Below are 16,829 nucleotides of genomic sequence, written 5' to 3'. Positions count from 1 at the left end.
TGGTGAGCATAAATGTCACAGAATTAATTGTTTGCATAGGGAAATTTCTAAGAATGAAGGAACCCTCCAAAATGTTACAGGAAATATTAGGATGTGACAAGAATTCTGAATAAATTTCATGAATGCATTAACCATAATGTCAAAGAAATTGAGCTCAACTCCAAAGTGTATCATAATAGCCCTAAAATTAAAAGTAGGTCAATGTTACCAGACTTTGCCCATGGTAAATAGTACCCTTGAATATACCAATTAAGGTCCATGACTGTAAATACAAGTGTACCCTCAAATGCATCAAACTAACAGAATTTTACATGTTTGCTGCAGTACTTATTCCATGGAGTGGCACCCTCCAAGACAAATACATCCATCACCTTCAAGTTTAATGACTATACATAAAATGGTGTCAGAGAAACTGCGCTAAACAAAAAAGCTTGCCTATGATGATAATTACAACTTAACATTGATGCCTATGATGATAATGACAACACCACTAGAAAATATAACATTGATGCCTATGATGATAAATGACAACACCACTAGAAAATATAACACTGATGCCTATGATGATAATGACAAAACTACTAGAAAATATAACATTGATATCTATGATGATAATGACAACACCACTAGAAAATAAAACACTGATATCTATGATGATAATGACAACACCACTAGAAAATAAAACACTGATATCTATGATGATAATGACAACACCACTAGAAAATAAAACACTGATATCTATGATGATAATGACAACACCACTAGAAAATAAAACACTGATATCTATGATGATAATGACAACAACACTCTAGAATATAACATTGATGCCTATCATAATAATGACAACCTTACACTGATGCCTATGATGATAATGACAATACCATTGGAAAAGTGATCCTCCTTTGCAGGCAAGAAGAAAAAAAAGCAAAATCATAATAAAACAAAATGCTGCTGCTGTTGCTAATGTGGAAATGTGATTAATATGTCAATTTCCAATAATGTGACTTAACAAAAATGAGTTAAGAATTAATTAATTGATATAAAAGTAGAGAGTTCTTCAGCATGAAACAACCATACTCTAATAAAATAGCGACTGCATTAAAACAAAGACAAAAGGAAAACAAAAAATTCTTTCTTTTTATAAAAAAAAAACTTACTTTCATCAGCTTTTCTAACCTCTTCAGCTGAAAAATGAAAAAAGAATAAATTTAAACTTTAATAGATATGGTAAAATGACAATAAAACACATCTCTCCCAGTAATGTGGACACTTCAGTTTAAAATCAGCTTCTCATATTATGATTCTGCCTGTATTTATCCAATCCTTTTCTCGAGTATAATTCATCTCCCTTCAACCACCACCATAAACAGTCAAAACTGTTTACCCCTTTTGGTCACCATGACATTGGAAAAATATATGTCCCCCTTATTCCTGACATAATCCAGATGTTGCATAATAGGTTTATGTTCTTAGCCTGGGAACCATGGAGTCCAACATTTGTTTCCATTCAATCAGATGTCCCCTGAGATGAAGAAATAACAGTCTCCAAGTTGTCCATGACATGTTCAGTATCCCATGATAGGTCGGAAGCCTTGCAGGAGGGAACTTTAAAGCAACCCCTTATCAACTTATGAGCACACACGAATTGATTTCTGGTCATGTGCAGTCGAGCAGTGTGAAAGATGCCTGGAAAAGAATGCTAAACAAACAAAAACAGCTTGGTGATTAACACTAAAACAGACAACTCTACAATGAGCAAAACACAGCCATGATTCATTTACATTATTTGTGCAGTTTTGATTTTGATTTGTGGTAGTTCAGATTTCATTTTGTGAGATCCCATGCACAGATAAATAAATTTTGAATTACACAATAGTAAATTTTTGCAATTAGTACACACACAGTCTGGCAGAAACATGACTCTGCCATTTCTTTGCAACATGTGCACTGCTATCTGTTAATGAAGGTTAGACAAAACAGTTATCATCAGTTATTACATGACGTAGCTGGTATGATATGTGTGTTGCTATTGTGATGTAATCCATACTCAAACTGAGGAAATGCATTTGCTACCGGAGTATATTTTCTTTGTGTATTAAAATGTTTTATAATACCTATTTTATAAATAACTTATGTAACTGATCCCATAAGAATAACTACCATACATAGTTTTCTGTATGCAAACGTATACTGAAGCACTCCATGAAAGACTTGTAAACTGTAGGTTAAAACTCTTCCCTTATGTTACAGCAAACATCTGTCAACAGCAAAAAGTGTATGATTCCTACAAATTAATTTCACCTTTTTGTTTATTAATCTGATCTTCCTTCCATAGTCTTCTGACTCGCTGCTCAAGCTCCCAACGTTCACAGCAGCCCTTGTAATCGACAAAGTTTGAGAGGAGGAGCTTTTTCAGCTGCTTGATAGAAAGATCATCAATCTCTTTCTCGGATTTTATGTCATCTAGCGTTATTTGAACAGCAATTATCTGTGCCTCCGTCTCTTGACTCTGTGAAGAATATAGTTTGAAATTACAGGAAATCCATGTTAAATAGATTACATCTCAAATATGAAATCTTATACTTCCTCCTACAAACTGATTTAAAATGAACAAGTACACTTCAAATTTTTCCACATGATACAGCAAATTTAGATTTTAGATTCAGATTTTACCATGTCTTTTTCTGAAAAAAATGTGAAACATACATGTAACAAGCATGATGCTGTCCATTGTCATTGTTGTTGGTACCATCAACTCATTGTTAGTATTGCTGTGCAAGCTTATAACTCAAGACAACAGATTACCCTACCAAGAATGTAACTCAAGACAACAAAACTACCTTATCAAGCCAGTAACTCAATACAACAGACTACCTTATCAAGCCTGTAACTCAAGACAACAGATTACCTTATCAAGCCAGTAACTCAATACAACAGACTACCTTATCAAGCCAGCAACTCAATACAACAGACTACCTTATCAAGCCTGTAACTCAAGACAACAGATTACATCATCAACCTGTAACTCAAAACAACAGATTACCCTATCAAGCCTGTAACTCAAGACAACAGATTACCTTATCAAGCCTGTAACTCAAAACAACAGATTACCCTATCAAGCCTGTAACTCAAAACAACAGATTACCCTATCAAGCCTGTAACTCGAGACAACAGATTACCCTATCAAGCCTATAACTCGAGACAACAGACTACCCTATCAAGTCTGTAACTCAAAACAAGAGACTACCTTATCAAGCCTATAACTCAAGAAAACAGACAACCTTATCGAGCTTATAACTCAAGACAACAGAATACTCTACCAAGCCTGTAACTCAAGACAACAGATTACTTTATTGAGCTTATAAATCAAGACAACAGAATACTCTACCAAGCCTGTAACTCAAGATAACAGATTACCCTACCAAGCCTGTAACTCAAGACAATAAACTACCTTATCAATTCTATAACTCAAGACAACAGATTATCACATGAAACCTATAACTTAAGACAACAAATAACAAATTTATAACTCCAGACAAGTCATTACTCCAGGAATATTTTTAATGAACAGATAGCATTCCCATCAATCACACAATATCCTCTGGATATTATGGATGATACATACATGTACAACCAGATTTGCAGGACATGCTTTTGGATGTTACGTAAAGCATAGTTAATGTCGCATAATGTATGGGTTTTAACCCATATCTAGCAGTGTACAACATTCTTCCATGACATTTTGATGCTAAAAGCTAAAATAATGTTATGTCCTGTGGACCCTAAAGATAGAAGGTAATTTGTGGGAGCCTACCTAATAAATTAACAGTGACACATACAGGTATGTGTTTCTAAGACACCGGGAGGAAAACAGCACACAATGATGGAAGGTGGCAAGGTATTCCTAAAGTGATACTGTATGTCAGTCTTGTGTTCAAGTCCTGATTTAGCAGTACATAATTCTCCTGTGTGAAACAATAAGCTTTATAAAGCCACAGTACAGTTAAACATGCCATAAAGGTAATTTATATCAAGCAATCACCTGTTTTAAACAATAATATTAATTAGGTGCTTACAAACTGAACTAGAGAAGAAAAGAACTGCTATTAAGAGTCACCCGACTTAAGAAGCAACTTTTTCTTTTTTATCTTTCACTAATTTACCTAACTGATGCTGGTTTTATTGCAACGTAGTTCATAGCTTATTGTAGCCTGTTTATAAGTGGCTGGGCCATGAGTTAGATTTCTGACTTGGCTGGTGAGATTGTGGTCATCGAAAAGTGGCTGGGCCATGAGCTAGAATTCTAACTTGGATAGTGAGATTATCCTCATCTACACCCACTTTTTTATGTTTTAAATCTGTGACTCACACTGTCATTTCTGTTATTGTCTCTCTGGCTGTTTTCTGCTGCCTCCTGCTGCTGTCGCTGCATTAGAGCTTCCAGTAATAATTCTCCTGCCATCCGTGCATGCTGTTGTTGCTGTTCCCGCTGTTGGTCATTTAGCCGTTGATGTTCCTGCTGCTGCTGGTGTTGTTGTTGTTCATTACTCTGTCTTGTTCCTGAAGAATCTCTCTGTCTGTTATTCTGACCACCCAACTGGCTGCTACCAGTCTGAAAAGGAACATAAAGGTGAAAAGAAAACTGAAGGTCTGAATTTGAAAGATTTTTAAAACTTTATCTTAAGTGTTCTTAATAATGTATAACAGTCGGAATGTTAAGCATTCTTCATTTAAAGCTGTCAGAATTTTAGAAAACTTCTTCCAGGTACCCATCAATCATAATGATCAGCTACCTGGATATCTAATCAATGGGACATTGTATTAAATGTGTACAAAACTGATGTTAAGTCAGTATTTTTTTAAAATTCACAGTATCCTATAAATATCGTTACCTAATGTCATCTGGTACAAAGTCCAAGAATTCATCCACATTTTCTAATAAAGTTCTGAAATCCTCCATTGTCATCTAGTAAATTGTTGTGATCTAGTCATCAAAAATATCATCTGACCCCCTTTTCTTGGCCTACCTGTCATATGCATCTGACCCCCTTTCCTTGGCGTACCTGTCATATGCATCTGACCCCCTTTCCTTGGCGTACCTGTCATATGCATCTGACCCCCTTTCCTTGGCGTACCTGTCATATGCATCTGACCCCCTTTCCGTGGCCTACCTGTCATATGCATCTGACCCCCTTTCCGTGGCCTACCTGTCATATGCATCTGACCCCCTTTCCTTGGCGTACCTGTCTTATGCATCTGAAAGGTCCTTGTTCTCACTGTCATATGCAAATGCTTATTTAGAGACTGAGCTTGAGCTATGTAAGTAACAATTCATACATTTTGTGAAATCTAATTAAGGATGCAACTGAACACATCAGTTGTGCAGCAAGGTCAAATAACCACCCTCTGTTACTTGCCACTGTACCCCACTCACAGCTCAGCCAAAGAGTTGTCATGTGGGAAAATAAGCTATGGGATTAGGGTCAACTGTTTACTGACGAGGCAGACCTCTGCTTGGCACTCAAAAAGTGAATGTATTTGCAGCTCAATCAAACTGATAATCACCTTGAAAACAAAGTGTGTGCTGCCTTTACAAGCACTGGTAGAAAACTTGTATATGCAGGGATGGTGCTGGCATTAATAAAGTCATAAATAAATTGCCAACCTCAATATTTTGTTCCTAATTTTCAAAAAATGTCGGCATTTTCATTGTACAGTACTACTCGTTTATCTTGATATCCTTGTTACCAAGGTAATATTACAGACTTAAGAGGATGTAGATATAAGTGGGGAGGGGGGGCTACAAAAATCAAATTTCACATGCAAGTGAAATTTGTAAGAGGTGACCTGACGTCAGTGAGTAGGATCTACACTGAGAGAAAGCAAACAACTGAAATTTAGATTAATTGAAGACAAAACTAATCTGCAATACACATGCATATTGGCAACTTACAATTGTGCAGAAGAATCCATACTGTGTAAAGTACATGTATATGAAAAATCCATAAATTTGAGTTTGGATCACATCAGGGCCAGCCTAGGTCGATTGGGCCCTGCATGTTAACAATTTTTAAAAATATATCTACAGAGAGAAAGTAATTTTAAAGCAATGGAAGAAATTTAAATTCAATATCATATAAAACTTGTTTCATACAAAAGAAGTCAGATATGATAAATTATCATGGTTTTCAAATGACCTTGTTTTTGTTGTGTTACTCAGCCAAGATACTCATAAGCAGATCACCCTTTGATTTCAATCCAGAGAGTCAATGCAATTAAACTAATGAAAGGCACTTTACTGATATTTGTGTTGGTTTCTGTTAAAATGATTAAATGAAAGTAACAATTTAAATTTTTTTAACATGTGTATTAGATTAAATAGTTGTCAACTGATGTGGCCTTTCATTTGGACAAAATGAATTTACTGAGAAATGAACATCAAACACAAAATTTATATAAGTCAGTGAAGCGTAAGATACTGGCCATAATGACCTACTTTTGCAATATGAGTACACTGTTTACCATGATATATCCCCTTAGAAAATTTCATGATTCTTGATAGGATACATGGCATGCAAAAACCATTGTGGACATAGGACAAGCTAAAAAAAGAAACTTAATCTACAGCAGTAAAATGTGAAACACTGATCACAACAACTTTCTTTTGTTGCATGGGAATAGTACAAAGATAGATGTCTAAAATCAACTAGTCTTCTGATTAAATCATGATCAAGTGCTTGAGATATAAACATAAAACAAAATTTAACTGAAGCCAATGAAGTGTGAAATATGGGTAACAGTCACCTACTTTTGAAATAAGAACACAGGAATCATCATGATGCATCCCCTTACCAACTTTCATGATCCCAGGTTTAACAGTATACATGTATTTACAGGGTGCAAAAATTATGTGGTCATAAGCTTAACACAAAAATTTAACCATTGCCAGTTGAGATATAAAATGCATGTCACATCAACCTTCTTTTATTTTAAGAGTGTAATAGTAACAAAGACACATACAATCATCTAGCCTGATAATTTCTGCATGAACAGTGCTTGAGAAGTAAACAAATACACCTAATATGCAAAAGAGTGTCAGGGTGAAATAGGGGTTACTGTGACCAACTTTTGCGATATGGATATAGAAGTCAAGCTGTATCCTCCCCACCAAATTTCATGATTCCAGGTTTTACTATGCATAAGGGTAGTGCAAACAGTATGTGATCAGCAGCTAAGTGCAAAATCTTCACAGAGAAAGTAGAAGGACATAGCAGTGAATATGTATATAAAGCATTAGCCCCTTCCTAGGGCTAAATGCTGTTAAACCCATTCAAAACTGCTGCCAAGGACATAGGAAGAAAGAAAGGTTGAGATGCAGTGAGACAGTACATATGAACAGGCTTTATCTGTACGGTTACCAACTCCTCTAGTACATGAGCTTTCCTAAACACTGTACAGGCTTAAAAACAAAATAAAAACTAGCCAACTTACTGGAGTGGCTGTAGACTGTGAACTCCGAGAACTCTGGCTGCCATTTTGATTGTTGCCACCAAAATTGGCAAATACTGCATCAATTAGATCTTCTTTTTCACGACAAGCACTAATGTCAATTTTGTGTTTGTGCAAAAGGGCTTTCAAGTCTTTAATTTTCCAATTCATCAGTTCTGACCGCGTGAAAGTCCCTGAGATAAGAGTTTGGCACATTTTACACTGCCATAAACTATTCAAATCACCTGGATTTGACTGCTGCTGGAGCATACAATTTGAACAGAAGTTCCTTCCACAGTCTTTACATATTTTCTGAAATATAAATGAGAGTAGTTATAGATCCAACATCAAGAAATTAAGTTTAAGTATCGCCATATGCCTTCTTTTTGGAAATTCAAGAATATGTCTGAACTGTTAAAACACAAGGATCATTTTTTTTCATGAACATCACACACAAATACACCTTTTCCTTTGTAATGACTCTTTATCAGAGTAAAATCTGTAAATAAAAAGATAATTACAACAAAGCAAGTTCAAATTGTCTCCCCTTAAAGGCAAAAGGTAGATAACCTGATGCTATTTTGAATCTATATCGGAGGTTATAAGAGCCAGGTCTCATGATTCTTGGTCACAAAATGTTATTGTAGTTTTCTTTGTCTTCATAATATGTAATGCCAAATCTTTAGTATTCAATCACTGCTTTGTTGGTACCAGCAGCAGCCAAAATTGCTAATGGTGATCAAAATTTAAAATCAAATTAATATTTTCAGATTTAAAATTATCCCAATTATCTGGTAATTTCTGCCTAATAGTTTGTGCCAATTGTGAGTCCACATGTATTTCAGATCCTGTGTTAATGATAACAGAGACATTTTTTGTTGTTGTAAACTTGCCCTGACAGAAATGCTTTATTCAGCATGAAATATAAACTATTTATTACTTGAAATGAAAAACAATAATTCTGACAAAGACTGTCTGTGAGGAACATTATTAAATAAAACACTTATAGTCATTGTTCATTCCAGAAATGGAAAAGGTGGGGCCTAATAACCCCTACAAGACTGAAAAGTATGGCCCAGTGGCCCCAACCAAATTGAAGTGTGGGACCCAATGGCCCCTACCGGATTGAAAAATGGGGCCCAATGGCCCCTACAAGATAGAAAAGTGGAGCCCAATGGCCCCAACCAAACTGAAGAGTGGTGCCCAATGGCCTCTACCAGATTGAAAAGTGGGGCCCAATGGTCCCTACAAGATAAAAAAGTGGAGCCCAATGGCCCCAACCAAATTGAAGAGTGGTGACCAATGGCCTCTACCAGATTGAAAAGTGGGGCCCAATGGCCCCAACCAAATTGAAGAGAGGGTACCAATGATCCCAACCAAATTAAAGAGTGGGGACCAATGGCCTCTATCAGATTGAAAAGTGGGGCAATTTTGAAAAAAATTAAAATTGGTGGTAAATATTTTAAGATATATGTGTTTTGTTTATTTAAGAAATTCAAACATGTATAATTAAAAAAGCACATCAATGATTTAATGATTTCTGCAATATATATTAAGTTTTCCAACATTACATGCCTTCAATCAATCACTGTCGAGTTAAACAACAACAGTTTGGTTTTCTACAATTTCCTTATCTACTCAAATGCTTAGTCCAATGTTCAGGTAATTGTTATTTTAGTTGTGTTACAACTCTATGGTCTTAAAATAAGTAACAGGAAAAAGCAAAACCAACTAGTTTTGTATAATTGAAAATATAACTTATTTCACTAAAATACAAAGTGAAAAAATAAAAATAACTTACAGTATTGTGAATGAAATCCTAAAGTCAAAAATAGTAAGATAAAAGATCTATCAAGTCCAAAAATATTAAGTAATCTGAATGATTCTGAATGCTTCTCAAAATGATGGTCAGCGATGTACTGATGTATTAACAGTACTGAAGAATCACTATGATATATTCATAAAATGTCTTTAAATGAACTTGCAGTAATCCAGTGACAGATATACATGTAAATCCAAATAGTCTTTAAATGAATTCACAGTAATTCCATACAATTATTCCAACTAATTTGAATATTTTGATCACTGAAATTCAAACAAATGATTAAATTCAATAAATGAATCAATCCTCTCAATTTAAATGAAGGACTTCCAAGACTGGTAGTACTACTAAGAATGCTTAATTCTATACCATAATTCTCTGATACAAATTTCTAAGACGTTTACTAAAACATACAGATGGTTGAATCACTCATTTACATTGCACATAGAACCAGTCAACAGGGGTCATGTGGGTTACACTAGATAATTAGAAATTATGTCAGCATGACGTCTTTAGAAAACCTGTGACTTGCAGTAGGATCATGTGATGTTTACTTGGATAACCCTACCTTGAAACGTATGAATGGATGTATGCACTATTAGAATGATTCATCCTACAGTACAGACACATTCATTTAGAAAACCAGTATTTAAAATATTATCAAGTAAATAACCCTTACAAACTCTGATCATGAATGATAATACACATAATATAGATACACATTACAGTTCACATTGAAATGTTACACACCATGCTACAGTCTAACTCAACAATGACTAGTACAAATGGTGTAATAATGAATATTTCTTGCCGAAATTAATGCATTTATGACCAGAGTGACACTTTTAATTATCAGCCTCCCTTGTCATGAGTCTTCCATACTGAGAATTGAATTCATCATGTTTTAGTAAACATCCTACTCCATAATTTATTTTTGGTCATTTTACTCCACAGTTTTACAACCATGGGATATAATTCTTTTAAAGGACTGTATTACAATTAAGGGATATAATTCTTTTAAAGGACTGTATTACAACTATGGGATATAATTCATTTAAAATATTGTGTTACAATATTGGGATATAATTCTTTCATACGACTATTACAACTATGGGATATAATTCTTTTAAAGCACCATGTTACAACTATGGGATATTATTCTTTTAAAGCACTGTATTACAATTATGGGATGTAAGTCTTGCAAAGCACTGTGTTGCAACTATGGGATATAATTCTTGTAAAAGCACTGTGTTACAACCATGGGATATAATTCGTGTAAAGCACTGTACTACAACCATGGGATATAAGTCTTGTAGCACTGTGTTAACAACTATGGCATGTAATTCTTGTAAAGATTACAACTATGGGATATAATTCTTGTAAAGCACTGTGTTACAACTATGGGTTTTTATTCTTTTAAAACACTGTTACAACTGCAGGATAAATTAATTTTAAAGCATTGTGTTACAACAAAGAGTCAAATATTTATAAAAATTAATTTGGCTTATGGTTAAATAGCATCACTGTTCTTTTTATATCAAGAAAGGACCTTTAAAATATAAATTATTTTGTGACAAGATGAAATTTGAACATGTAAATGTACATGTGAGAAGTATTCTAACATTTACCTCTCTGAGAAGTATTTTAACATTTATTAAATTCATAATAAGTATTCCTGCAATAGAATCTAAATATTCCATTTCAAATTAATCTTATGTTTCATATGAATTTGATCCATTATTTCAAACATCTTAAAAAATAAAAACATGATTAAAAATATTGTTTGGGTGTGTGTGACTTGGATTTTTAAAGTAGCTTAAACAATTTTTCAGTCATATCACTATGATGTCTGCAGTGTGGCAGTTTACAGTGATGTCTAGTACTGGGGCATCATGCCGCATACATGTAGCATGATGCCCCACCCAGTCACATTATCCTGACACCAGGCCAACCAGTACTAACACTAAGCTCTTGATGCTGAGCACCAAGCGAGGCAGCTGTTAGTACCATTTTTGTAAGTCTTTGGTACGACTCAGCCGGGGATTGAACCCATGACCTCCCACATTCTAGGAGGATGCTTTAACCACTAGGCCACTGGAGCAGTTCAAAATATTGTTTGGAATCAAACAAGTAAATAATTTCACAAGGAAGTGAATTGTGATTTTGTTTTGAAAAATATTCCAATTTAAAATATTTTCCTATCATATCTGTGTTCATGATTCACTATAGGCTGTGCCCTTACACCATTGACTGCATTTTTCATCTTTGGTAGAAGAAATTTAACGCCATTCTACCCATAGAGCAAAAAAGATCATTACTGTTGATTTTAAACTGAATAAAGCACTAAATACACAGTGCTCATTGCCAAAGAAGCATGCAACACTCAATTTTATTGGCTGACAGAAATGTCTTACTAATTTTGATTAGCATAAACACCAATCAAGACCATATAATCCAGGATCATTTAATAAAACTGAAAACAGGATGAAATCTTCAGCAAACACACTGCTGCATTTACTTCCAAAGCACAGGGGTGAAAAACTGCAGACTAAAATGTCCAATAATACATTCAATGATGATTCCAGGAATTCAAATCTCAGTATGGAAGACCCAAGACAGGGAGGCTGATAATGATGACAGGTACCTGGGTCATGATCTATTAATTTGTGCAACAAATATTCCCTTTTAAAGTATTAGAAACTTTAATTCAGTTATTATTGAATCAGGCTATAGCATGGCTTCCTAAAATTTCCTTGTCAAATAAAATAACCTTGCCCTGAAAAGTGGACATCGTTGTTTTGGCGGGCAATGATTCTGTAGAAAACCATGCTGTGGTCTGACTCTACAACAACAGATCAAGAAAATAATGTTGGGAAAGTGAACCTCTATTACAGAAATGAATGAATACATCCATGGCGTGAGTGCTCATGATAATACATGTTTCAATTTCCTAAATGAAAAAGATACATATAAGGTTATTGGCGACATTGTGTTTTCGTAAATGACCATATTATTTGACACTACTTGGCTTCTCTTGATCCATTTCTGGAATAAATGCTGTCTGTGCATGAACTATTATTCTGAATACTCAACAATGAAACTAAATATAAATTTATATGTAAATGAACAAAGATATACTGCTAAGACAAAACATTTTTTTAACAAAAATAGTGACACATTTTTACTTATTACTTTATGTGCCACTGACATAGTTATGGGACATATTTAAAGAGAGTATTATTTAAACTTAAAGACCTAATAATGTTTCCTACCTTAAATATTCTCAGCATGTTTTTTTTTAATGTTTTCTAATTTCATGGTGTTTGTTTTTGTAATCATATCATTATATGTGTTTTATCTTATAGGTGTTGTCTAATGTTGTAAAGCGCTTAGAGTTTCTAGAGATTAGGCACTATACAAAGTCCTCAATATTTGTTCTTTTTTAGTCTTTCCTGGTGCGGAGTTTTGTGGCCCACTTGTCGAGATGGTTCTCTAAGCTCCACACACCCAGTGAAACAGGCAGGCCATGGCAGGCAGCACCTTACTGACTGGGGGCTGCCCAGCTTGAGGCGGGCGGTAGCTGTCTAGTGAGACCTGGTGATCTCTCCCACCATCAGAAGTAACCCCTGGCGCCAAGCTCTACACCAATCAAGCTTTGACTTAGAACCGGTAAACTGCTACTTCTCGTGTTGTGCCAATGCCGTACGACAACGCTGGAGTGTCCTCTGCAGTGGAGCTATGAAGCCTGGGCAGGGTGGTATGGAGAATCAGCTGTTGTCCATGCAGCAGATCCCCCCTCTCCACGCAGCTGGTGGGCCCAAGGGAACGACGAATGCTGATACAGCTTGGCACCAACGGCGTCACAGGAGTTGCCGGAATGACATTGAAGTCAATGTCAGACCGCCTTAGGGACTCCATCTCCAGATTTTCTGTTGGGGTTTACTCCCTTAGCCTTTCCCATGAGTGGGTATAGCCACAAGGCAGCAGAGGTTTGGAATCAGAGTTTTCCTTCTCCTAGATGAGCTACCATCCAAGGTTTATGAGTCCCATCTACCCGAAGCAACTGGTTTTAAGGTGCCAGTGGCCTGCCTTCACCCCTTCTCCTGTTAGTGGAAAACGTGGTCTGCCGGACTTCAAATCTAAGCCACTCGTGAAGGCCAGAAGCTGGATTTTAGTTGACAGAGGCAATCAGAGATGCAAGCCGTATGGGGCATTTTTGGAGGATTGGGGTGCTTGTCTCCCAGTACCACCCTGGGCAATGTCAACCTTAGACCACCCTCATTATTATTATTATTATTTAACATGTCCTCCAATAGTAACCAAAAAGGTTATCAGTAAATTCTTTATTAGCTGTGAAATTTATTTAAGGCATAAGTTTATGTGAGTAGAGACTTATCTGACAACACGCCATACCATATTGTAGAGTTGATTACCTATTTCATTACAAATACTATCTTTTTGGGTAAATTCCTAATTAAGAATGCATTCAGCAGTGGTGAAAACTCTGCTGTTATAACTAGCATGCTTATCAGTTCAACACCTTAACTTACAGTTCTACTCTTAATTATTAAAGGATCTTCTTACCATATTGAACGTTAAATATATTTAATTTGCATTGGGTTTTTTTCTTCTGTTTTTTTTCTTCTTTCATTTCATTGTATGCTACTGTAATGTAACATTGTATGTTGGACTTAACAGTGTCCAAAATCAAGTTATTTTCTACTTAACCTGAATTATTGATTTTTTCAATTTCTGTAAACAAGTAATATATAGCTAAGATATTCTCTGTGCATGGATATAATATTAGGATTATTATTAATAGAAGTAAACATGTTTATTTAGGTCTATGTCTAGGTTATTGGGATTCCCCTAACATTCCTGACATAGTTCAGGTTCTATATTATAATTTTAGTAACAGACCTTCTAATTATAACATTATTTTTGACATGAGGTCAAGTAGAGTATTATAAAATCTTGTTACTGCAAAAGCTGTTCATTCTTGCTTTAAGATCTAGCAGAATCAAATGTAGCATTGTTGTGTCCAGTAGTTCATTTGGGCTGGAATTTATTTCTTCAAATTATTCTAAGTTATTTTTCTTTGGAAATACAGTGTTCACAACAAAATAAGATTTTTCTTGGACAAAGACATTCACTGGGATTTATAGTGAATTCAAACTTGGAATTATATTACTGTGATTCAGCAAAGGACCATTGGTACAACAACTTGATACAGCAAAATCAGCCCACTACAGTACTAAGATCATGGAAAGTTCCAGCTGCAAAGAGCTCTTCGAGATTATTAAAAAACGAATGTCAAGGAACAAATGTACACCACTTCCAACTACCTTCTCTCTAGTCAACCTTCCGAACCTGTTTGGAAATTTCTTCCTTGACAAAGTACAAATCATTAGAGATAAGCTTGACAACACCATAAGCTCATCATCACCATACTGTTGGGATACAGAATTTCAGCAACAACCATTAGCAGCATTTGAACCTGTCTCTAATGGATATAGCACGTACAATCGTGACGAAGAGTGCACCAAAATCATATGAACTTGATCCAATTCCAACATCACTGCTGCTTGAGTGCTTAGATCCAGTATTGACTTCGCTAACTGATGTTATTAATACCTCTCTCTCATCCGGGGAATTCCCATCATATTTCAAAACTGCCATTGTAAAACCTCTGCTGAAGAAACCAACACTCAACCATAACAATTAAAGAACTACCGCCCATTTTCTAATCTCCCATTCATATCAAAAATCTTAGAAAAGGTTGTTCTATCCCAGCTTGTATCTCATCTGAATTCAAACAGTCTTTTTAGCCATGTACAATCTGCATATTGCCCTTGCCACAGTACTGAAACTACTCTTCTAAAAGTAGTTAATGACATTCTCTCTGCTTTGGATAGCGGAAAGATTACAGTTTCCACCCTCCTTGATTTGTCTGCAGCATTTGACACAATAGACCATGATATATTACTTCACTGTCTCCAGCATGTTTTTGGCATTCATGATACAGCCTTAATGTGGTTCAAGTCCTACTTGGTCAACAGGACACAAACTGTGTCTGCAAATGGAATACACTCCAGCCCAGTTAATCTATGTTGTGGTGTTCCACAGGGGTCTGTTCTCTTCATTCTATACAATCAGCCACTCTCAAGTGTCATAGATCATCATCCAATGTCTCACCTATTTTATGCTGATGACATCCAAATATACAAATCTAGCCACCCAACTGCAGTTGATGCTACCATCCATGGTGTAGAGAGGTGCATTTCTGATGTGAAATCATGGATGCCATTAACAAGCTGCAGATGAATGATGATAAAACTGAGGCCATTCTGATCACAACACAAAGACTTTCTCAGTCACATCCTTTACCTCAAACAATAAATAACAGTAGCACCAACATTAAATTCACATAGTCAGTACAAAACCTAGGTGTCACTCTGGACAGTACTCTCACATTGCACCAACATGTCATGAACATATGCAAGGCTGCATATCTTGAGCTGAGACGCATCAGCTCCATTCACAAATATCTTCAGTTGATGCCACTAAAACTCTCATTTGTTCATTAGTACTTTCAAGACTGGACTATTGTAACTCAATTCTGTCTGGTTCATCTCAATATCTACTCCAGAAACTTCAAAAAGTTCAAAACACAGCTGCTTGGATCATACTTAGAGTACCACGATCAAAGCACACGTGCCCGCTGCTCTGTACCCTACACTGGTTATCCATTTGATCCAGAATCAAACACAAAATTTGTTCTCTGTGCTGCGTTTCACTGATGGACTCCAGTCCAATGTATCTATCCGACCTTGTCCATGTGTACACACCAGCAAGATACTTACACTCCTCTTCTGACAATTGTATACTCATTATTCCCACTACGAAAACAAAGTCATATGGACAACGTTCTTTTGCATACCTGGGCCCAGCAACATGGAATGAATTGCCCACTGAACTCAGACACAGAGTGATCCCATTCAAGAGTGTTCTTAAAACTCACTTATTTTGACTGCAAGAACAAACTTAAAGACCTAATAATGTTCCCTACCTTAAATATTTTCAGCATGCTTTGTTTTTTTAATTTTATAGTGTTTTTTGTTGTTGTAATAATATCATTATCAGGGATCGTCCTGGGCTTCGCCAATGTCGCAAATTGCGATTTTTTTTCCTTATTGGCGACAAAAATATCACATCTGGCGATTTCTTTGGCGACAGACTTTTTGGTTATTTAATTTGTACATACAATCATGGATTTGGACTGGATAAATTAAAAGGGAGAACGAAAGGAAGCCACAAACTTCACTAAGCAATGCATTGGAATCAATCTGTTACACAAACGATCCTTTGTTCGTATTGACAACCCCATCTTTACAGTGCATTGTTACATCATAATCTGCTTATGCTAACATCTGGGCTGAGTACTGTATGCTGTGATACAGTCAATCATGCTACCGAACTATACCTACAACTGACCGACTTCTGAGGACGCGAATAGAAC

At 35.7% G+C, this 16,829-nt stretch overlaps 1 protein-coding gene across 1 annotated transcript in view; it reads right to left on the bottom strand.

The window, feature by feature from the left end:
* The window catches only part of LOC149775178 (E3 ubiquitin-protein ligase RNF34-like), a 39,095-nt gene that overhangs the window by 14,954 nt on the left and 7,312 nt on the right, over nt 1-16,829 (bottom strand). The window contains exons 3-6 of the mRNA XM_089944226.1: nt 7,492-7,800; nt 4,370-4,612; nt 2,302-2,509; nt 1,158-1,184 (exon numbers count right to left, since the gene is read on the bottom strand). Of these exons, the coding sequence (XP_089800352.1) occupies nt 1,158-1,184; nt 2,302-2,509; nt 4,370-4,612; nt 7,492-7,800 (787 nt within the window). The remainder of the gene's footprint in view (nt 1-1,157; nt 1,185-2,301; nt 2,510-4,369; nt 4,613-7,491; nt 7,801-16,829) is intronic.

The sequence above is a fragment of the Sinohyriopsis cumingii genome, chromosome 19, assembly GCF_028554795.1.
Source record: "Sinohyriopsis cumingii isolate HCF-2022 chromosome 19, ASM2855479v2, whole genome shotgun sequence".
Classification (NCBI taxonomy): Eukaryota; Metazoa; Mollusca; class Bivalvia; order Unionida; family Unionidae; genus Sinohyriopsis; species Sinohyriopsis cumingii.
The sequence above is the reverse complement of the archived record's forward strand: the minus strand, read 5'-3'. Positions and strand labels throughout refer to the sequence as shown.